Here is a 23719-nt window from a genome sequence, read left to right on the forward strand (position 1 = left end):
CTTCCGGTACATGTTTCTCTTACATGAACAGGGGAATGCAGTTCGTGAACCGTTAATATTCTATAATATTTATTTGTTATTTCTTCATCTGTTGTAGGAGATACAAAGTACGTAATAAAAAATTTCGTCATTAAATGTTATATATTTACCATAGAATAAGTCCAAGTCTAGGTCCAAGTGACGTTGAATCCGACTGTTGGTCATTCCGGCTTCATCTCGAGACTTTTTAAAGTTCATGACCAGATTATTGCTCACAGTTGTTTGGGCACTTTTCAGGACTTGACACCGTGGGATGACCTCTTTGATCAGAGGACGGACCTGTTGTTTATCTTCTCTGTGTCTGAGTCATTGTCACTGTATAGTTTTACATTTACAATCTTGTGCAGCTCCATAAATGCCGAAGTAATATATCTGTATATACAGTACATACTACATATGAAAATATATAGAAAGTTTTGTGTATCAGATTATGCCTTTTCTTACGTAGCTTATGCTACAACTGCAGCTTAGTCACTTGAAAACAGTCGTCCCGACTGTCGCCAAGTTTAAGCTTCTTATACTTTCTGCATCGTCTGAACAAAATTAACAGCAGCGGGATAGCTCAGTCAGTTTAGCGACGAGCTGCGTTCTGGACTGCCGGGGCTCGATTTCCTCTAGGACAAGAGATTTTTCTCTTATTCAAAGCATCCAGACCTGCTCTGAGACCCACTCATCCCCCTCTCAAATGGGTACTGGGGCTCTTTCCTCATGGGTAAAGTGTCCTTGGCGTGAAGCTCCATCTAATACTGAGGTCAAGAATGGTGGAGCTATACCCCCACTCCCCTATATGTCCTAATGGCATAGTGCTAAATGAATTAATCACAGGGACAACCATATATTTACTCTTGTACCTCAATATCCACCTCACCGAGGCCGGTTCGAGGAACTATTCAACATTCTTTTCCTTTCCCTGAAGGCTGCGCGATCGTGGGCGTGAACCTGACCACTTACCTCCAGCGATCCTTGCCTCCAGGCCGTGCCGAGCTTAAGAGATAGTAGTAGTACGTAAGTACTGAGGTGATTGTTTTACATCGGTAATAGTTATAGGCACGGTTATGTAGGCCGCGCCATAGCTCAAGCGGTTAGTCGCTGGCTTCCCACCGCGGCAACTTGGGTTCGATCCCGGGTCTGGTCAAGTGGGATTTGTGGTGGAAAAAGTGGCGCTGGGGCGGGTTTTTCCCGAGTACTTCGGTTTCCCCTGCCAGTCTTCATTCCACCAAATTCTCCATCATTATAATCAGCCGGGGCAGGTACAGTAGGCCAATCAGTGGCCGCCGTGCCGAGTGGACCCAGCTGCCCTCCGCCCCCCACTAAGCGAATTTAAATTTTAAATTTTAGGCATTGTTATAGTGACATTTTTCTTTTAACCATTGACAGCGCTGCAGGCTGGTTGGGAACGAAGCGTATGTAGTGACATTTGGTTATAAGTATTGGCAGTGCTGGAAGCTGGGTGGGGAAATTGTGATTTTTGTTTTGTATTGTGGTTAGGGAAAGGAAAGTATGTGTCACGTGAAATTATATTTTATACTTCTTACATGAGATGAATACTTAGAATTGTTGTACTCTATAATGTTGAAGTACTTTCTGTTGCGATTGCCAAATACGTTATATTGTGTACAACAAATTAAAGTCCGGAAGTTTGGACTTATCACTCGTTTGCATCCGCATAAAGGTTATCATGTGGCTATGGCCTGGGAAAGAAGTTACTTGAACATTCAGACTTATATTCCCCTTAAGAATAATTTTTTAGGGAATTTATTAAGTTGCCAAGTTTATGGTCAGTTTAAGACTGTAATCACAAATTCATCGACAGTTAAAAAGGAGTTTACGGAAAATTCATATGCACATGCCGTGCTGGAAAGGAATCCCGTGTATACAGTCACATTAGCTCCTAAAGGTTTTGTTGAAACCGAAGAGATATCTGATGATGAATTTCAAAATATGACAAGGAAAGATTGGAACAGTGAATCAGCAGAAAGTGTTTTTGTTGGGTTTAAAAAAATGATACTGTTTTCTAAAAAACAGCATTCCGTGAACGGTGAAACTTTTGAGGGAATATTTAAAACACTGACACAAAAATGTTCACAGTTAAATGACAATGATCTGATAGGAATATTAGCGTGTCTCAGACAATGGCCTTCACCTGCAGAACCATATTCTGAAAACTATGTTGAGTTATGGAAGGAGGTTGACAAACAGTGTGTGTTAAGAATGGAAAAGTGGGATCGTAATAAGCTTCTGTTTGTTGCTGATCACTGGTACTTGCTTAATTTAGGGAAAATATCAGATTTTATGTGGCATTGTACTGTGAGATTAAGTCGTAGACCAGAGAAACTCACCAGTTCTCAGCTAGTCCAGTGTATGTTCTACATAAACATACGTCGTAAATTTCCACCTCATATATCAGTTTACGATTTTGAATACAGCCTTCAAAACTGTCTCGATCAACTTACTTTGGATGATCTTGGAATTCTTGCCATGGGATTCTTTAAAAGCAAAAAACCAATCAGGAGTCAAACTCTTCTTACTGAACTTATAAGACGAATTATAAATTCAGTGGACACCATCCATGAAATCACACTGGCTGCTCTTCTTAAAGTTATCCGCTACTCCCTTGAACCAACACATGCAGATGTATTGTTTGTTCTTATGGACAAGCTTGTGCCAAATATAAACCGAGTATCCCAGCTCTGTTGCACACATATTGCATTACTTGGTACACACATAAATCAGTATCATGAAGGGACAATGAATGAGATTGTGCAGCGATTTGTTAATGAAATTGAATCTTCTAGACTGAAAGATTTAGAAAGGCTTGCATTTGCTCTGTCCTTGTACAACTATGAGCATAAAATGGAGCCTTCTATCTATAAGTTGATTGCCAAAGAGCTCTGTAGAAGTGAAAGAGCTCAAGAAATCGAGCAGCATCCCAAATGTTTATCATGTTGTCTCCATTATCTCTCCCTGCAAAAGATTTACCTCAATGAAGAGATCAGTAAAGTGTTGGATAAAAGTTTCATTCACACCGTCTATGGTATGTCAAGTTGCAAATGCTTATTCTCAATTTATGTTATTTATGTTAGCTTTGATTATGTTTATGTAATTCATATCTTTGAAAAAAGATGGTTTATGAGTAGATCATTACATCAGTTCACCTAAGTTTTCCATCTTTGATTCTAGTACTTTGTTTCTTACTATATTACATTGAAGATCATTTCCAGCAATGTACATTGTCACAGTTACAGATATAATTGATTGGCCAGTTAGGTCCAGAGTTGTCCATGTGCTTAAACACCATGCCATAAGAATGTAGGGAAATCAGACATATTATTTGCAATCCAGTCTTCATGAATGGGCTGGTCTAATAGTAATGCTATAGACTTGTATTAAGGAGATGCTGAGTTTGAATTTTAGCCACGATACCAGGTATCCTGACAGATTTTCTGTGGCTTCCTGTGGTCCCTCTTGGCAAATTCCAGGCTAATACCTCAATTAGGCTATGACTGCTTCCTTGCAGATCCAGTCCAATTCTGTATAGAGTGCAGTACTGAAATCATAAAATAACCTGTTGATTTGATAGAAGTCATTGTGGATATACTGGCAGTATGGATGCTATGGAGAAGAGAAAAATCTTACTTGTGCTGAGAATTGAACCCTGGCTGGCCAGCCCATAGGCTGAGCTATCCCAACTCCTTTGTAAAATATTTATGTAATTTAAGTTGAATCTAATTCTCAATTTGTTGAGCATTTTCACTTGTGAACCATTACAGTTATGCTGCAAGATGCTGTTAAATGACATTTTAAAGACAATTATGAGCTTAGTGTACATAACATTCATCAGTATACCTACAAAACAGCATGAAAAGCTTCTGCCTCTGTCTGTCATTGATGTAGTGTATTATTAATGTTTGAAATATTTTTAATTGTGAGTATTTACAATTAAATCTAAATAAATATTTAAAAATATTTTATGGAAATTATGTAGTGTTCTTTAGTGTTAGTAACCCCTGGAGATGGGCAGTTAAGGTTGGAAGATGTTGGACTTTAAGATTACTTATTAAGAAAATGAATATGCTTGATGGTAATTTTATGTGTATCATAACCCATTAACCCTATCTGTGCATTCTTAACCTCAGCACTGAGTACAGTCATGTAGTCTGCTTTATACTGCAGCTGTTTTACCTTTGGAGAAAGAGTTATGGAACTAATTGTACAGATAGATGTGGCTCTAAGCCAGTGTGGATAAAGTGGTGGTGAAGAAATAAATCTTCCCTTCTATCAGAAATCAAACCCTATATGTCTATATAGTCAGTCATTTTAATGACGGGTATATTCTGACTCCAAGTAGATGCATTCTCTCTTCCTTTGCTTTATGTAATTTGGTTCAATTTTTCAGGAAAAAATAATAACAAGGTTGGACGTGAAATCTTAAGTTTGGACATTGGTGTGGGATTAGAATGCCCTGAATACAATGGAAACCGACTTGAACCCAAACTTAGAAATTATCTAGCAAAGGTAAGTTATTTGTAATTCTCTATTTCAGCATCATGTTGCAAATCTTTAATTATTAACGTCTTTGTATATCACAGTCTGTCAATAATACAACAGTTGTTCTGTTTAAATTTATACCTCCAATTTCACCCTTTAACGCTTGACACAACATGTTTTGGCCATAGATGGCCACCTTCAGTTGTCTCAATGTATCAAAACTGCTACACTGCTCTGATGTACGCAGTGAAGATGACACCACGCGCTGCTAGAGGGAACAGCACACAAGCAAGGAGCATATTACAGATTGTAGACATAGCAAAACAACAGACAAGCTGCTGAAGTAAAATATCTGGAATAAATCACATAGCTCTAAACAAGTGGATGACACCCCTTATGAGTGGACTTCAGAGCGTGGTTTTAGCGCACATCAGAGGAGTGTAGCAGTTTCGATACATTGAGACTCCTGAAGATGGCCATCTATGGGCGAAATATGTTGTGTGAAGTGTTAAATGGTGAAATTGGAGATATAAAATTAAACGGAACAATTGTCACATTATTGATGGACTGTGATATACAAAGATGTAAGTTATTTACTTTTTAAAAAATCGAAGGACTGAAATCCAGTATGTACTCCTAAAAATGAGAGTGCACTGTGGTGAACTACAGAGTGTTTTTAAACTTTGTTGACCAGTTCACGATGACTTGTGCACTGCTTGCTGCAAGGTGCATATGAATTTTGCTGATGAGTCAGCATGCCTGATGGCCAATAACATTTGGATTGAAGGGAAGTAATTAACTTGTGGACCGCTTCACAGCATTCAAACACTGCGAGCAGCGCGGTTTGTGCTTAGGAGTTTGTTTATAATTTGTCAGCAGTAGGCAACAGTTGTCAGGTCCATTAGCCATTTTTTCTCATTTACAGTTAGTGAACAGAGTGGTACATCATGGTGCGGTTTGCTTTAGGGCAACATGCATTTCTGTATGACATCCATGTGAAATACAGATCTGCTAGTTGCCGAAAACTTCATGATGAAAAAGTTCCCAGCAGACAAACAATTCACAGTTTAGTGAATAAGAACAATGGGAATCTTGATAGACAAGAAACAAAAACATAAGTGCCGAGTGTTTACTGAGGAGAGGTTAGATGACATAGGGGCGAGACTTGAACTTATAGCTAGAAAATCACTGAAATGTCTAGCTTAAGAGATGACTGTCACAGTCTAATGCAAGGAGGGCAATGCAATTGCTGAAGCTTAAACCCTATAAAACAATAGTAATCAAAGCCTTGCAGCTGTGTCATCAAGCTAGCAGGGTTCATTTTTTCAATTGGTTTGTACTGTATGTCATCGAAGGCGAGATCGGCCCACAGTTGACATTCTTTTATGATGAAGTGTGGTTTCACTTGCAGGAATACATAAATACATAAAATAATCACTACTGGAGTTCACAGAATCCATATCTAACCCATGAAGACCTGCTGCATCCAGTCAAAGTTAGTGTCTGGTGTGCTGTAAGTGCAAGGATTGTTGTACCTGTGTTCTTTATTGAAACAATTAATTGTGAGAGATCTGTGTGTAGAGGGACAGAATTTTTAACACCTTCTGTGATCTGGGAATTGTAACTAATTCATTCTGAATTATCAGCTGTCAGGCATGGTGATTCACTGGCAAAATTCATATATGCCTCGCAGCAAGTTCACTGTGTAGTGCAGAGCCATGGAACCTGTCATGAAAGTAAGAATCCTCGCTGTTTCTTCTATGTGTGTGTGTCTATATATATAAAGGTATCTGTGCTGAGGTTGGGAAGGGGATAGTTCTTGATAAAAAGAATGGAAGAGAGAACTTCAGTTCCATATGTTAGATGAATATGAGAAGCCAGGGTAGCTCAGTAAATACAGAAACTAGACTGTGAGCCTGACAGTTGGAGTTTGATTCCTGGTAGGGGCATAAATTTTTCTCTCTTGTTGTGTTCATGCTGGCTTTGGGAACCACTCAGCATTTTATATAATAGGTATGGGAAACTTTCCCCATATGTAAAGTAGCCAGTGCTTGTAGTTGACCATCTCTGTCTGATGTCCAAGATTGAAACTGCATGGGACTATACCCTTCCACCTACCCATGCTCTCAGGGCATGGTGTGTAATTAAGAACAGGGAGAGCTATGCTCATATCAACAAAATATACATTTGTTTGACGTCTGTTGTATCACCTGGAATATCTCAGTTGGTATACCAGTGGGCTTTGGGCTGGTCAGCTGGGGTTCAAATCCTGGCAGGAGGTTTTTCTCTTCTCTGCAGCATCCAGACTGGCTCTGGGGTCCATCTGAGCTCCTGTCAGATGGGTACCAGGGGTGTGAAGCTGACCACTCATCTCCATCTAGTGCGGAGGCCAAGAATGGTGGAGCTATTTTTATTATTTTTTTATTGCTAGTGGGGTGGGACTGAGTCCCTTGTACTGCAGCCATTTCTGGCCTATTGTATCAGCCCCAGATGATAGGTGAGGGTGATTGTGGAGCAATTGGTGGAATGAAGATTGGCAGGGGAAACCAAAGTACTTGGAGAAAACCTGCCCCAGCGCCACTTTCTCCACCACAAATCCCACTTGACCAGACCTGGGATCGAACCCGGGCCGCTGCAGTGGGAAGCCAGTGACTAACTGCTTGAGCTATGGCACGGCCATATGGTGGAGCTATACCTCCACTCTCCCATATATCTTCATGCCATGGTGCTTAATTAAGCATTGGGAGAGCTCTTCATTCCAGCATGCATATCATTAGTAGTTCTGGAAGTGAAACATGTTAGTAGAAGGAGAGATTGATAGACATGTTATGACCTTCACTTTGTGCATTGATTTTATACACTTCATGCTGTACGAGGTGGGAGATTCGATGGAATAGTAGTTAAGCCGTGTCATGTATATTAGGGGATTGCTGTTTTTCTCTGACCACCGGCATTTTCTAATACAGGATATGGGTGCTTCACCTGTGGCTGAGAGAATTTATCACTTGCACTCACAGAATTTGTCTAATAAAAATTTGGGAGTAACAGCAACAGATATAGATTTGAAAGGATTCTGATGATGGTGTATACTGTACTTCTTTTGGACTTCATCCATCGTCTGGTATATAAAATACAAAAGACCACGACGTTTCGGAGACTGGATCTGTCTCCGTCTTCAGGTGGGTAGGGAAGGATGAACCTACTCAGTTGGGCCCATTAGAAAGAGCTAGTCTCGATCACTGGACCAGTGATGGAGACAGATCCAGTCTCTGAAACATCGCGGTCTTTTGTCTTTTACATACCAGACAATGGATGAAGTCCAAAAGAAGTACAGCAACAGATATAGTTCATGTTTCTGATGATTCAGTCCAAGTCTTATATTTTATGATAGCTGGATCCTAAGTTATATCTAATCACCTATTGTTATTTGAGAAAGAAATGGAAGCTTTCTGTTATGGACATAACGTAAACACTTTGCATTTGAATCCATGCCATGCATTTGGTACCATTGAAGTTGAGAAAACATCATTAACTGCAGAAGAGATAGTTGAGGATTCTTTCAACACCTAAGATTATGCCAAAAGTACAACTGTTAATTTTTCATCATTTGACTATTTTGAATCATGCATTCCGATAAAAGAAGATACTTTGTCTGCCATTTCATAAATATGTGCTGCCACATTAGGGGCTAATAATTAATGTATGAATATATGAATAATATATTATGTATATCATTGTATATCATAGTAAATTTCTAATAATGACATAATGAGATATGTCACTAACTCATGATGACAGCAGTCTCAAAGATATTTTAGACACAGGTTAAATGCTAGGATGATGCACATTTGGATCATTATTGCATATTGTTTAATTAACATACACAAATTAGATTTATCTCTTTAGATATACACTGACAGAGTCTGGAAATATGAAGATTTGACTAGGAAGAAACTAAATGCAACAGATCAGCTTCTGTTTGAAGTCATTTCTGTAGCCATTTCAGTTCTTGGTGGTCGTAGAAAGGTGCACTTAGGACATCTTATTCCACATCGAGAACGAGCAGGTATGTTCAACTCTGTGAAATGTGTTTGTGCATACTAAATCTCTGGCATTACATCCTGAAACTGCAACATACCATATTACATGATGAAAGTGAGTGGTCACCTTCACACTCTGAATGCATTATCCCAAGGGAAAGAACCCCTGGTGTCTTTTGGACAGGAGGCTGGGTGGGCTTCAAAGCCACTCAAGAACATGAAGAAAAAAAATCCTTATCCATAGTCACTATACTGACTGATTTTCCCCCCCCCCCNCGTGTACAGGTGTATGGAATTGTAAAGCATGATATAGCTAGAGTGAATTTGGTTTCTGGTATTTCTCACCTTCACTTTGTTTACAGACATTGTGTATGGTATTTGTGCTGATGGTTCAGCTGTTGATATTCCACCTTCATTCTGCAATCTGGAGATTGGAACTTGCAAAAGGGCTCCAGATGTTCCAAATACAAAATGGTACTGTATTGTAGTTGCTGGATGGAATTCTTACATCAGAATACTAAACAAACCTGTGGGTACCATGTCTTCCAAGTTACGACAACTACAGCTGTTGGGTTACAAACCTGTAATTGTAAGTTACATTTCTCGAATGACTTCAGTTCGTGGTCCCTTTACAGCACAGATAAAATTAGTCTTCAGTTGAATGTGTGGTATATCATATTTATGTATTTTCAGGTTCCATGGTTTGAATGGAGAGAACTCTCTGTAGAGGAACAAGAAAGGTATCTAGCAAAGAAGATTTGGGAAGAATTTAAAGAAGAGGTGTCCTGTACTGTGAGATGAATTGTGCTGTGATATTGGCAACAAGAGTGGGTGACTGAGCTTGTATATAAATATCATGTTATTTTTGGTGTGGATTGATTTCTGAGTTATGTTGTATTGACTGAGGTTATTATTTTCTCCAGACAGTGGTTCTTCCATCTATATAGAAGTAAGGAGGGGAGATAACCAGGAGTCAACAGGTGTTTGCTTAGTTCACCAGTCATGCAGAAATTCTGCTCATCAGACATTTATCCACAAGAGAAACTGTGCCTGCCCAGGTCATTAAAATTGTGTTTCATTCTGATCTCTTCTCTACATCTGACATTAAGACACAGCAGTGACCCTCATTCCCACCCATATTTACCATATGATGTGGAGAAATAACAAAGGTAATATTAGCAAATAAATTCAAAGACTTATCCACTTGTGGGACATCATTTTTTATCTGTCACAGGCGAGTGCAGAAGTATGTTTATCGAGCCCTGGAGATTATAATTAATCAGTGGTAGAATGGTGTAATTATGAGAAGTATAAGCAAGTTGGAATAAATTATTTCACAAGTGGTAAAAGTAGCACTAATTTTGTTTAACCCTTTCTGTACTCACAGTTAGTATAGTAACCACAGGTTTAAGCCTTAATCAGGATGAGCCATTAGTTTACTAACTAGTGAATCTGTGCTTTAATGTGGACAGGCAGTTAGTGTACCAACTGCATGATATTACTAAAGAAACTGCTTGTTTGAGGGCACACAAATCAATTCTGCTTGATGTGTGCCATACTATATTACTTCTGAGACATACCACTGTGAGCTGGTGACTTAATTTTGATGGTTTGGAGCTTACAGACTTCAGGTTGATCCATCTCTGCCAGTACTTAGGCTGCTAGCAACACAGTAAAATGCCTTCAGTTTTGTATGATTGCAGTTCTCAGAGCAGTGTTTATGGAGAGTCCTGTCTTCTGGCATGTAACAATGTGTATTATATTGAAAGTCAACCAATGTTTCAGAGTAACGTGTCACCTCCATCTTCATGGTCCAAGAGTAAGCCAAACAAGAAACCAGTGATATGTTCCTCTGAAATGTCAGTTGACTTTCAATGGACTGCATGGTGTCATATCCCAGAAGACAGGACTGTGTCCAATACTTGGATACTCTTGATGCATCATGTGTTTTGTACATCTCCGTGCGTACAGCTGTGAATATTTCATGTAAAACTGATGCCATATGGACTTTCATTCTAAACAGATCAGTAGTCCCACTGCAACCTCCATGGCAAAATGTCCATGTGATATCAGTGCAAACAAAATAGAAGAGTTGGTTTTTGATTCTGATCTGAAGTACAGTTTGCATCAGACAACTCAGATAATGATTTTACACTGATTTTTCTGAATATTGTTTTTCAACTGAACACTTGCAAATAATAGTCCTTATGTAACATCCTCTCTGATGAGGTAAAGGTAAGAAAAATGTAAAGCTATTACTGTAACAGGCCGTGAAGGCCCACAGGGTTGTGAGATGTTGAGGCTCCCACATTTTCTGTAGTCGGCTCACATATAGCGGTAAGGTTGTCAGCCTTATGCGCCACCCGCCCTTTACCCCCCCAGGAAGATTCCTGGTACTCATTTCTGTCGAGAGTTCTAGTCAACCCCAGGGCCATAGTGCAGCTGGGAGGATTAGGTAACTTGAAAAAATCCACCTCATCAGGACTGGAACCCGAGACCTTCTGGCTTGTAGTGTAGTGCCTCTACCAGCTATGCTACCATGTGCTCCCCCTCTCTGATAAGATAAGTTTCTCTCTTATGAATATGCTTGGCCTTGTCAAGTGTACATGTCACACTTATAGTATGTTATTGAAAATTCTTTCTTTTGCACTACATACAAGTCCTCTGTCAGTACAGGCTTTGTGAAGTGGATCATGCCTATCTTATTCTACAATGGCAGCTTAGTCATTTGACTACCACCACATTTAAGCCACTTAATTTTCTGTGTCTGGCTTTGCCTTGTCTTATACGATAAGGAAGGTTGAAAGCTGTGTGCAAATTGCGGAGCTCATATGAGTGTCAGAGTTACTTTACGACTTGCGGTTTACCACCAATCAGTTCATCTTGGCGACAGGACTCTTGAGACTGTGTGGAAGTAGGGTCGAATACCTCCATCATAGCCCTGTGAGTCATAAGAGGTGACGAAAAAGAGCCTGGTGCTTAAGGATGTAACCAGGCCACCCTGTTCCTGGAGGATATAAATATGGGGACCTGGCTCTCCAGGTTGGGGGATATTTTGCTAAAATGAACCTAGCCCCATAATAAAGATAAAGTTGTTCCTGTGCTTATCTAATTAAGCACTGTGCCATAAAGGTGTACAGGGGAGTGGATGTATAGATCCACATGTTCTTGACCGTGGCGCTAGCTGGAGGTGAGTGGTCAGCTTCACGCCCAGGCCACTTTACTCCTGAGAAAAGAGCCCCCCAGTACCCATTGGATAGGAGGTTAGGTGGACCCCAGAGCTGGTCTGGTCGACATGGAGAAGAGAAAATTCTTGACCCCTCAGTTGTCCAGCCCGTAGCCAATCACTATACCAACTGCTGTCCCAGCTCCAGCCCCCTAATACATTACATTGTTAAAATTCCTAACATCAGGTTCTCATTATAAAAATCAAGACCAAGTGTTAGGAATGTTTTGCCAAAATGGCCCTAGGCCTCTAATATGTGACATTAACATTCCTAACACAGAGTTCTTGTATTTAGTTGTCAAGAAGCTGGAATAAAATATGAAACCATAACACAGATATGAGTTGGTCACATTATACAATGGTACGGACAAGTCTTACATATGGAGGTGACAACAGAATTCCTTTAATAAATGAAGGTGTATAACTGAGCATCAGATGGACACATACATTAAAATTACTCACAGAGGACAGAAAAGAATACAGATTTTCTCTCCTAAGTGAAGATAACTGGGAAATTGAATCAACATGACAGTTTAGTAACAGTACAAAAAATTTAATCAATTCCATTATGCATTTTACATAATTTCATAAGTATTGGTCCCTGTTAATTAACAATTATGAGGTGTAAAACTGGTTTAACATTTTCATACATTTCTCCTACTACCTCAAGATGTCACATACAGTAGTGGTTCTCAAACTTCTTATTGCACATCATATTTGCCTTTGGTATCAAATATCACAGCTCACTTAATAACACTGAGCTGCTCTGAACATCCCTTTGAAAAACTTATTAAAAAAGGAGTAATAAAAAGAGACACTTTACAAGACCCCACATGTTTTCTGTACACATTTCAAGCATAACTCACATGCAACTCATTTAATATTTATCACAGTAAAAAATATTTCAAGCTAAGTAGTAAGGAAACATGAGATATTTTATCCTGAGTGCAGTTTTTCCAGAAGTTTTATAGTTTGCAAGATAATTAAGCTGGAGTGAACATATCACAGTTGTTATGCTATTCACACGTTTCTGAACTTATGTGGTTGTAGAAGTGCATAAAATTAATGCATAATGGTGTAGTTCATTTGTCCAGAGATATGTTTTTTTTTGTAGACTTTAACAAGACTGTCTAGTGTTGATTGGTAGAATGATGGGTGTTGACTTGGAAGGAAACAGTCATTGCCCAATTGAGGTAGTAGTATCCCAGCACTTACCTGAAAGGACTGAGGAAAATGATGAAAAACCTATCATGATAGCAGGTGTCTGGACCGAGATTCAAATCGAGCACCTCCAGAATACAAGTCTAGAACGTTACCACTACATCAAGCCAATATTGTGATAGGTTTCAGGTCCAAAACTACTTGAGGGATTTAATGTATTACCTAGTCTACTTGAAGCTCAAATCAAACTTAATTTATTTTTTTTAGGCACAGCTGAGTGTACACAATGCAAAACAGATCTCATTACTGACTACAACTTTCATTTGAAACATTCTCTTTTTAAATCTGGACTGCATTAGGTGAAACAGCTATACAGTTACTCTGCTGCCCAAGAAATTGCTGGACTTTATGGACCCTGAAGGATCATTACCATGTTTATAAGAACCCAGGCCTGAAACCTTTCCTCGGCCAGATAATCCAGTCCACTCGCATCTTACATTTTTAAGATCCACTTTAATATCATCCTTCCATCTATGCCCTGGTTTCCCAAGCGGCCTCTTCCTTCATGCATGCTACATGACTCACTTATCTCATTCTCCTTGTCTATTGATATGTATGTGGAAAAATAATTTGGACAGTGCTGTGTATGTCTGCAGTAAATTATCATCACTGTCTAAGCATTACTGCAAAGAGAGTGTTTGAAAAATGCATTTACTCCAAATTATAGTAACAGCTGTCAAAACTTATTTACCTTTGAAACATAATTTGTATGGATATATTAAATTTATATGTACATATGCTCACATGAAATTTCTCAGCACAAATAACTGATGCTCCAACTCTCTGTTTTTTCTGATATTGAAAGAACAATGCACTTTCTTTGCATTTCCTGTTCATAGCACTTAAAGAATTCATTTTACATAATATTCATTTCTGAAAGAATGATGTATGGATTGCATATAAAGAGAATTATGGAAATAAATTATGATCTGTTAAAATTCCACACCACTTTGGGATAAACTGGAATTTGTCATGAGATGTGTGTGTGGGAAAAGTGCCCACATGGTAGTCAAGTTAAGGTACAGTAAACAGAACACTTCATACAATTCCCAATGATAGATTTAACAACAGTCATCAATCACAAAGTTTATGCAGGACTTTCTTTGTTGTTTCATACAACAGAAACAGTGTTGCAGTTGCTGGAATCGTTCTGACTAGCGTAGGTTGCAATCCACTATAGAGGGCCTGATAGCCTAGAAAATACAAGAATATTTAAATAAAAGTCAATGAGAAGAGAGCTGAAAGTTACTCTAAACATATAAATGTTTTCTGTAATTTTTTTCTCTGTCATGTGGGCCAGGATAGCAAAATCACAAGCAACTGCCTACAAGCTGGATGGCCAGGTTTTGATTCCTGGCAGGGATTCTTGACTCACTGCAACCACAACTAGACAAACTCAGATCATATCTGGAGAATCAGTCTATATTATTTCATGATATGATGTTTAGGCATGAGGTTCCTTACCTTATAAGACCTTAGAAGACTAAGTTCTTTGGGACTTAGGATGTAAAATGCATCAAGAGGATTCCAAATATGGGCTTTGAACTTGTATGAAAATTTGATGTCTGTTACTAATTATTTGTGTGAAATTCTTACCTTCCTGCCTGAATATCTGCAGCATAATGGATAACAGGGAACCAGACAATCTTGATACCTGTATCCGAGACTTCACAACATCTGCAGGGAAGATTACAATCCAAAACACAATTCCTCCAACAGCACCAGATATCATTGTACACAGTGGACCTGCAGGAAATATGGTTTCAGTGCAAGTGAAGGTAACACCATTTCAGAGAAAATCAGTTCCTTTGGAGAAGAACAGTATACAAGTGTTTGAAAACAAAATGCTTAGGAAAATATCTGGATCCAAGAGGGATGCAATTAATGGATATTATGGATATTACATAGAAAAAATTTAATAATGATTCTTGCAGGTCACACAGTATTGTTAGGTTCACTGATTGGTTCTTTGATTATTTAGCACTAATTTTAACTGGATGGGTTATGCAGCATCAGATGGTAAGATGACTGTGTCTGCTTTTACCGGTTCTCACGGTCTCTTCGCTTGCAGATTTCTTATATTTTTTCTTCTACCCTGAAGATGGAGGCGATACGTTCCTCCGAAACGTCGGTTAACACCACATATACACGGTGCCAAATCCCAGAAGACTGCTTTCTTCATAGTCACCGCCATGAAAGCCTCAAATCTTACGATTATGAATTACTTAGATATCTAGGGTACTGCAAGGAAACTTATATACACTGGGCCACGGCAATCCTTAATTATATAAATGTCAATCCATATCTCTTTCACAGTCCCTCTGAACACTTTAATGTATTCTGTGAATATAAAATTAACCCCCCCCCCCCTCTACAGCCACACTTTCTCCACTGCTGCATCAAAATATTGCTTGGTGTGGGACATCCTTCAGGAGCTGAACATAAATCTCTCCGATTGGTTCTAGACTATCACTAATAACAACACAGTTTTATGCAAGGATCATCCCTGTAGTTCATGAACTGAAATTAAACTTGCACTCTGGACCTTGGAAGGTCTGTGTGGCAGGAATTTCTCAAAATGGGGATTAATAACCCTCCACTTGCTACAGATACGTGAAACGGTTTCTTCCGTGGGTCTGGTCTGAATGTGGTAGATTAAAATTTTTGTTCTGGAGCAGTACAATAAATATTCTCAGTTTCCACTTTTAAATAAAATAAAATGATAAGTAATCATAAAATATATATAGTTTCATACCAATTTCATCTTTTGTTTTTCCTACTGGTGTAAGCAGACCACGAGTGGCCTCATAACCACCAAAAAAGAAAAAGTATCCTGGCATTTCACGAGCTATTGTTGTTCCTAATCCTCGGAACAAGCCTTGGACTCCTTCTTGCTGGATTATCTTCTGTGTGAGTTTCCATGGGCCAATCTGTAAATAAAGTGAAAAATCGGTTATGCTGAAATCACCTATTGAAGGAAGTGAAAATCACATAACACTCATGGAGAGAGAGCTAGTGGTTAAGATTAAAACTGAAAATTTGTGGGATTTTTTTTAACTTCTGCAATATGCAGAACTATTCTTAAAAACATAACATTGGAAATGATATTTTGTTCCAGTTCCAAGCCACTACCCTTCCTCACAACCTGTTCTGCCTAAAATCATCTTAATGGCTTCCTAATATATCCTTAGTATTCCATGTTTGTTTCCCAAAATCTTTCGCCACCACATATTTGTGTTTCTTGTCTCTCTCATACTAGCTACATTCCTAGCTCATCACAGCTTCATAGATTTTAGTATCCTTACTCTTTTAAGAGGCTTTTATGAATCATGAAGTTCCTCATTATATAATACAGAGTCTCTAGCTACTTTATCCCTCTTAGGCCAAGTGTTTTCCTGAGTACTTGCTTTTCATATTCCTGTAGCTCATATTCTTTCCTCAAAATAAGATAGCATGTTTCATAACTATACAAACAAATTCGGTTTTTATATATATATAAGCACCCATGCATACGAGGTGGTACTGGAAAGTTCCCGGACTGTTATCATTAACTGCCTAGGTGAAAAAAATGAGGGGAGGCCAGGTCTCACTTCCGTAAGCCTATTCCATCAATCTGCCATGTGACACTGCGCTGCGAACATGCATTGTTTTTACACGAGTACTTTTTGACTTCATGTTTCATTTTGTCTGTGATAGATGGCAAAATCAAGCATCATGTCTGCATCAAGTTTTGTGTGAAGCTTGGTAAATCTGCTACCAACAACCTTGAAATGTCTCATGAGGCTTTTGGAGAACATTCTTTAAGCTCGACCGTGGTTTTTGAATGACGTTCATGTTTCAAGGCCAGTTGAGTGTCAGTTGAAGATGACAGACACCAGCAAAATGACAGAAAATGTTGAAAATTTTTTAGAACTTATCAATGAAGACCGTTGCTGAACAACCGGTGAGCTTGCAGACACTGCTGGGATAAGTTATGGAGTTTGCCAGGAGATCTTAACAGAAAATCTAAACATGCACCACATTGCTGCTCCATCATGACGTGCCCACCCACACATCCCTGAAAACCACAGAGTTTGTGACTAACAACGTGGTTATCATTCCCCATCTTCCGTACTAGCCAGACTTAGCCCCATGATTTCATTTGATTCCCAAATAGAAAATGAAACTGAAGGGACGATGTTTTGAAACAGTGTCTGACATCCAGGGAATTGCAAGCTGTACTCAACAGCATTAAGGAAAATTACTTCCACAGTGCTTTTGAAGTGTGTAAAAATGGTGGGATCAGTGTATATATGTTTCCAAGGAAACTATTTTGAAGGAAATGGCACTCAAAATTCAGTAAGTTAATCCAGCATTTGTTTTTTGATCTAGTCTGGGAACTTTCTGATATGCTTCGCATGTGTGTGCATGTTAATATTAAGTGTTTTGGAAAATAGCTTTAATAATAATGAATCACATAATTAGATGTTGGCTTCTAACCATGGACACTTGGGTGACTTCATATCACATGACTGGTAGCCAAGTTGCTGACATCTCTGATAGGGCACTTGGCTGGTTATGGACAAAGGAAGTTTTTTCCTTAAAAAATGGGTTCTGAATTAAAATTGTAATAAGCATTTCACATATTTGTTCTTGACCAAATATCAACATAACCTGCAGTTCTCTTTGTTCTTACACACATAAGAAGCACACTAAGTTCAATGTGTAGTATGCTTTAAAATAAGAAAAATGTTTTTCATTTCATGCATCCTGTTGTGTTATAATATATAACTTCTTTATTAAGACTGTCACAACACAACTATATCAAGATCAGTGCCTGGTTTTGGTTCTGCTACATGTTTCAGCTATATCATCAGGCAAATACATGGCTAACATATATACACCACTGAACTGCAGTATTAATAAAATTGGATACAATAATATTATGTTAAAATACTTGATGTAAAAATACAACAAACAGGTTATATAAAACAAAAGTTATAGTATAAAACAAGAATAAAATTCTTCAATTGATGCTTTACATCATTGAGTCAGTTGTTGGTTTTTATGATTTTGTTTCATTCCCAAGGAAAAATTAGAGTATTCTATATTTTGTGTATAAAAACTGTTAGTGGAGGCTCGTGATGTAGATGTAGTAATATTAATGTTAATTATTTTGTCGGTGCCTCATCTTACAAAGTATTGTCCATTCTATAGGGAACGTAAACAACGACCAGCCACTGACCTTGATGTGGTTCTGTTGTGATGGTCTTAATAAAGAAGTTATAAGAAAAATGTTATTAAGAAGTGATACCAACCAGCTGATGATGGCCACCATTGGTGATAGACTGCATCTGCACTTCTCTCATGGCTTGCAGCTGGCACTTGATGAGCTCTGTAGGGCACAGTGTGAAAGATGAAAAGAATGCAGCAAAGAAACCTGCTGAAGCATTGGCCAAGGTGCTCAAGTCTTCCACTTTCTGAAAAGTAGCAATTACCATAAGCTGGAACTGTAAGACTATATGCAAGTTCTTATTTCATTCAAGAGATCAGTGCCAGCTTAAATGTTCAACTTATTCATTGTCAAAGATGTGTAACTGTCTCTTAAGTCAGCATATTCTATTATCATCAACAAAAGCTCACATTATAGCTAAACACATTTTGTATGTCAAATTTACATAAAAACTTCACAGATCATAGAATAATCTTTGAGGAATCAAAATATATCTCAATTTTGAAGTATTATTTGACATGTTTGTTTTTCCAATTGAAACTGTTTGTATGTTCACTGTAGGTCGCGGTGCAAGGGCCGAGAAGGCCCACCCCTTATACATTCATTCATACATGTCTACCTATGACTGCTAGGCCCAAAACTTTAATGTGACATTTAATCACTCACAGTGTGTTAAGTTAATGATAGCAGTGTTGAATCTTTGAACTGACTGATTATCTGTTCATGCTATGAAGTATTAACAAACAAACAAACAGTGGTAATGGACAGGAGATGATTTTCCATTTATGAAAATTCACTGAGTAGTGTTTAGCAAAGATGCAGGAAATATTAATTTCAGCAAACAAAGTATTTTCAGTGGGGAACACCATTCCAAGTCACAATTAACTTCGCTGTGATTGGCAAATATCTGACATGGGATATGCAGCTGTTCAGTGAGAAACCTGACTGAGAATCAGCTAATTCGAAAAGAATGTATGAAGAGCTGTAGTCCAGGAGAGGCCAGCTGGTGTAGACAGGCAAGACAGACATGTAGCAACCCTGTAGCAGTATGATCCATTTTATTTTATTTACATTCATCTATTAATGTGAAGCATGAAGAAGCTTCAGGCAGGTAAAGAAGTCTTTGAAAGGCTATTGTCGGATGCAAAGAGGAAGATAAAAAATGTTCTCGCCTTCAAGATTATAGTAGCTTTAGGCCTGCAGTCTGTGATCAGATATATATAATTATTTTTTAATTAACTGTAACAAGAATTAAAAAAACAACAGTAATAATAATAATGACAACCAGTTTTGAATAACCAAATAAATATTCTGTCAACTCTAGAAACATAATACACATTTGTATTTCAAGAATATTAATAATTAAAGTGATTCCTCCTCTTAGGTTACTAACATAATGTGGCTGGGAGGTTTGACAGACATGCTAGCAGGGACATAAACTCTTGTTAGCATCAAGATGTAGGGGCCAGAAAAAAGGTAGCCCCTGGTCCTCCAGGTTATGAGAGTTGGGTGTGAGGCTAACACCTCATCTCTTAAAGCAACATGTTAAGAAACCTAACAATAGATGCCAGATAGAAAATTTAAGAAAATGGTTATAACGATGGGGAGTTATATCTTGCTACTTGGAATGTTTTCATTCATTCATTCATTTATTCACATTCCATAAAATCCTTACATGGTTTAAACAACCGAACAGATATAGAAATCGTCAAGTTGTATGAACTCATCTTGCTTATAAATCAAGCAGTTGTCAATATGTTTGCAATATAAAACAATCTGAAAAGTTTACACAGTATCACAGTAATCAATATACAATATAAAATAATGGTGATAAGTAATATGGATAATAATATTGACAACTGATCAGATAAGAAGTATTATTACTGATAAAATGAAGTTACTTCATTTTAAGTTACGTTTATTTGGAACAGGCATTCTGGAACATACAAAATGATTTATGTATATTGGAAGTGAACTGAGAGAGGCTAAAAGCAAATAACAGAGAAGAATGGGCATCTGTTATACAGCAGACCAAGGTTCTTACTGGACCATAGGGCCAAGGAGTAAGTAAAGAAGGTGATGACCAAACATAAAGAGTACTTAAAAGGAGTCAAAGTAATTCTTAACAGCAGTGTAGGTACAGTTCACAAATTAAATGAAAGGATTCTGTATTGTTGATCTGAGTTTCTCACAGCAGTGACTGTGAAGCATGTTATCTTCTGGGAGCTAGCAATGTATACTCTGCCAAATTCTACTGATATTCCTCTAAAATGTCGGGCCCTCTACTGGACTACACAGTGGTACATCCCAGAATATAGTAGTCTTCAGACTATGTATTATTTCTATGTATGGACCTCCTTTCTTGTCATCATCATCATAGCTTTCTGGCATGTTCCATATGCGGCAAACAATACAGAATTCTCAGCCACATTAGCAACAACAGCTGGAAGTGTTCCAGCATACAGTCCTTTGGTGATTCCCTCTTTCATTAGGGTTTGTCGAAAGCAGTCGACCATCCCCCGGTACAGGTTTGGAAATGTCTGCATCTTCACTTTAATAGTGTCTAAAGGCTGACCAACATATACCAGTCCCACACCACCTGAAATTATAAGTAATATGATCATTATAAAATGGACCTTAAATATCCATATACTTACAAATTTTAAAACAGTCAAGTTGCTAAGTGGCAATATGGTAAACCTGAGCACCAGTCATGATTTCACTCTTTCCTCCCACAACAATAAAAAACTGAAATATAAGAACACTGCATCATCATCCTCATTAATGTTATTCTTCTTTATAGTCTAGGGGTAACATTCCCACCTCATGACTCAAGGTACACGGATTCAAACCCGACGGAGGTTGTGGAATTTTTAAGGGTGGAAAAATTCAGGGAACAAGTCCTCCAAGAGGAACTTTAAGCCAGGTGTTCTGTTTTGTAAATTTACGGCACATAAAAGATCCTCATGTCTCTAGGAGACCTCTGAGCAAAATTAGGCATAAAGTTTCCCACCCAAGTAGTTTCCAATTCCTCCGGCAGATGGGGAAGTATTGGGGACCACTGCCAGAGAGGGGCGACCTCGCTGGCCGAACGGGCTGATAGTGAGCACCAGTACTGGAAGGGCATGGCGACTAGTAGAATAATTAAAGGGGGACGCACAATAGATCAACAAATGATCACAGTGCATGGGGAAACCCACCCCCTCCAAAATAATAATAAAAATAATAAAATATCTCTTATGCTAAATCTTGACTGACTGTTCATGGGAAACCCTGTTCCATGGGTTGAGTAATGTTCAATACACTAATAAGATATGTTTCATTAAATGCCACCACTTAATTATGCTGATCAGTATGTGGGTTTCACATTTCACATCTATCATATATGTATATAGTATGTCAAGATTTTCAGCATACCTAATGATCCTGCAGAGAAATCAATTGCTGCATCCTTTATACTACCAGAGCTTCCTTCAGGACCCATATTTCTAGTGACTCAGGATTCTGAAACAAGTGTCTTGACTAAAGTAATGACAAGTAAAAATCAAAACTATAGACCACAGTAAATGCGGGAAAACCTCCAATGGGAGGGAAGTTGAATGTGTTTCTCTGTCACTAACTGACAAAACCACTTTAACTTGCCAAAAGCATACTTTTCTAGTTACATTACTAGTGGCAAAGTTCATTCACCTTTTATCACAGGTTCACTCATATGAAAGCTTTTTTTTTAACATACTGTAAGACATAACTAAAATCGATGCCAATTAGATTTAGCATGGTGATAATGGTAATCAGATAGCACCTAGTTTTGATTCTCTCCAGGTTGAGTTATTATTATATATATATTATGTTGGGCAATGTCTCTTGTCTGAGACATATGAGTATTTGATATATACAGTGGTCTGGAAATTGGATCCACTTTCATCATCAGATGTAAGAAGGGAAATGATTCTACTTGATTGGGCCCATTAGAAATATCTATTCCCAATCATTCAACAATGAAAGAAGTTATAAGCAGAATATAAATATAAAACTAAGCAATGCAAATTATATAGAAACCACCATAAGCTGAAACTGAATTACACAAATATTATGTTGGACATTGTCCACTATCTGAGGAACTGGAAACTGGATCTCTCTCTGTCATCAGCGATCAAGAATGGCTCTTTTAATGACTCCACCTGAGCAAGATCCTTTCCTCCTTACTCATGATGATAGAAATGGTACCAGTTTGCAAACTGCTATGTATATCAAATATACTTGGTCTGACTATTGTCAATGCTACTTGGTGGTTATCTTTACAGGTTTTTCGCGGTTTTCTCAAACCCTCAAGGCAGGCATGTTTAGTACTTTATAAAAACTATGTAACTAGCTCTCATTCTCCCAAATTCATCATTCTTACCAAGCCATTTCACATTCAGCACAGTGTATCATTAAGTTGACCTGAGGAATGCATGGCAGTGATTATTCATATTGTGGTCCTCCAGTTTGTTATATCATGCAGTTTTTGGGTGGATACCGAGGTTTCAGAGGGAAAGTCTGTCTCCACATTCAGAGCTGAAATGTCACACTTCAACCCTCAAGATGGAGGCAGCATGTGCCACCTACAGGACTACACACTCCAGATATCCAGTCTTACCAGTGTTCTTAAAGACAAATAAAAAATAACAGGACTGCTTGTACCAGTTCTTACGGTCTCTTCACCTGCGGATTTCTTATATTTTTCTTTCTACCCTGAAGATGGAGGCGATACGTTCCTCCGAAACATCGGTTAACACCACATATACACGGTGCCAAATCCCAGAAGACTGCTTTCTTCATAGTCACCGCCGTGAAAACCTCAAATCTTACAAATTTCATGGTTTAAATATTTACAATCATCTGAAATTCCAAAACTATAACAAAGCATGAAAGAAATTTTTTATAACTTCCATGGAAAATGTATGCGGGAAATTCTTACTAACCTCTTAAATTTCTTCAGAGAAATGTGAGCAAATTATATACGAGTTAACCAGCTTCTTAGCAAAATAACATAACATTGCACACATGATGTCCACGACAATCTCAGCCTGAAGTGTTTAATTTCGGATCCGGTTTCATGTACTGCTTAATTTTATATTCATATATACTAGTAAAGATGCGTGATTTTCATTAAACATGGTCGACAAAAATATCTTAATTATTACGTTCCAAATAGTAGCATTTTATCGCTTTCGTATGCTGTTCTAACATACGTTATGTCAGTCATATGGGTGGGTTCAACGTGCTTAGGCATCGAGCACATTGAACTGCACAAGCGTTACGCCTAAGCTACAAGACGCTACCAATTGAAATTAATGTTTCAGTACTTACGGAAACTACTTTGTGTTTGGCAGTAACGCTTCTTCGCCTCGCCACTAAGATCACTAACGATCACTAACGTCATTTCATCATTGGTCATCTGTGATTGGTGAAGGAAAACACGTGAATCAAAGTGTCAATAGAAACACGTGG

At 38.2% G+C, this 23719-nt stretch overlaps 2 protein-coding genes across 5 annotated transcripts; one reads left to right on the plus strand and one right to left on the minus strand.

The window, feature by feature from the left end:
* The first annotated feature begins 1486 nt into the window (after positions 1–1486).
* Positions 1487–9595, plus strand: LOC111870561 (FAST kinase domain-containing protein 5, mitochondrial). Of its 3 annotated transcripts, none has more exons than XM_023862945.2 (6): positions 1487–3073; positions 4436–4554; positions 8434–8593; positions 8930–9156; positions 9261–9398; positions 9491–9595. In XM_023862945.2, the coding sequence occupies exons 1-5, from the start codon at positions 1609–1611 to the stop codon at positions 9366–9368; spliced, it is 2079 nt and encodes a 692-aa protein (XP_023718713.1). In that variant the 5' UTR covers positions 1487–1608; the 3' UTR covers positions 9369–9398; positions 9491–9595. The 3 variants fall into 3 exon arrangements, with proteins under 3 accessions (XP_023718713.1, XP_023718712.1, XP_023718711.1); XM_023862944.2 differs by having other exon boundaries at positions 9261–9394; XM_023862943.2 differs by having other exon boundaries at positions 9261–9595.
* Positions 9596–12218: 2623 nt separating this feature from the next.
* LOC111870537 (mitochondrial ornithine transporter 2) lies at positions 12219–23669 on the minus strand. Of its 2 annotated transcripts, none has more exons than XM_023862900.2 (7): positions 23579–23669; positions 21644–21730; positions 20581–20825; positions 18312–18473; positions 15770–15944; positions 14611–14760; positions 12219–14207 (listed from the first exon to the last, which is right to left on the minus strand). In XM_023862900.2, the coding sequence occupies exons 2-7, from the start codon at positions 21708–21710 to the stop codon at positions 14089–14091; spliced, it is 918 nt and encodes a 305-aa protein (XP_023718668.1). In that variant the 5' UTR covers positions 21711–21730; positions 23579–23669; the 3' UTR covers positions 12219–14088. The 2 variants fall into 2 exon arrangements, with proteins under 2 accessions (XP_023718668.1, XP_023718669.1); XM_023862901.2 differs by lacking the exon at positions 23579–23669 and adding an exon at positions 23191–23559.
* Positions 23670–23719: the final 50 nt, after the last annotated feature.

This window comes from Cryptotermes secundus, unplaced genomic scaffold (assembly GCF_002891405.2).
Source record: "Cryptotermes secundus unplaced genomic scaffold, Csec_1.0 scaffold117, whole genome shotgun sequence".
Classification (NCBI taxonomy): Eukaryota; Metazoa; Arthropoda; class Insecta; order Blattodea; family Kalotermitidae; genus Cryptotermes; species Cryptotermes secundus.

Bases quoted from the DNA above. Each gene is read 5' to 3' on its own strand.
- LOC111870537 (XM_023862900.2), bottom strand. From the start codon at position 21,710: ATGGGTCCTGAAGGAAGCTCTGGTAGTATAAAGGATGCAGCAATTGAT. The intron at 18,474-20,580 runs GTCCATACATAG...GCTACTTTTCAG, and splicing joins TGATGATGACAAGAAAGGAG to AAAGTGGAAGACTTGAGCAC. The intron at 14,761-15,769 runs GTATGAAACTAT...TATTTCCTGCAG, and splicing joins AAAAACAAAAGATGAAATTG to GTCCACTGTGTACAATGATA.
- LOC111870561 (XM_023862943.2), top strand. From the start codon at position 1,609: ATGTTGAAGTACTTTCTGTTGCGATTGCCAAATACGTTATATTGTGTA. The intron at 4,555-8,433 runs GTAAGTTATTTG...TTATCTCTTTAG, and splicing joins TTAGAAATTATCTAGCAAAG to ATATACACTGACAGAGTCTG. The intron at 8,594-8,929 runs GTATGTTCAACT...CTTTGTTTACAG, and splicing joins TCCACATCGAGAACGAGCAG to ACATTGTGTATGGTATTTGT.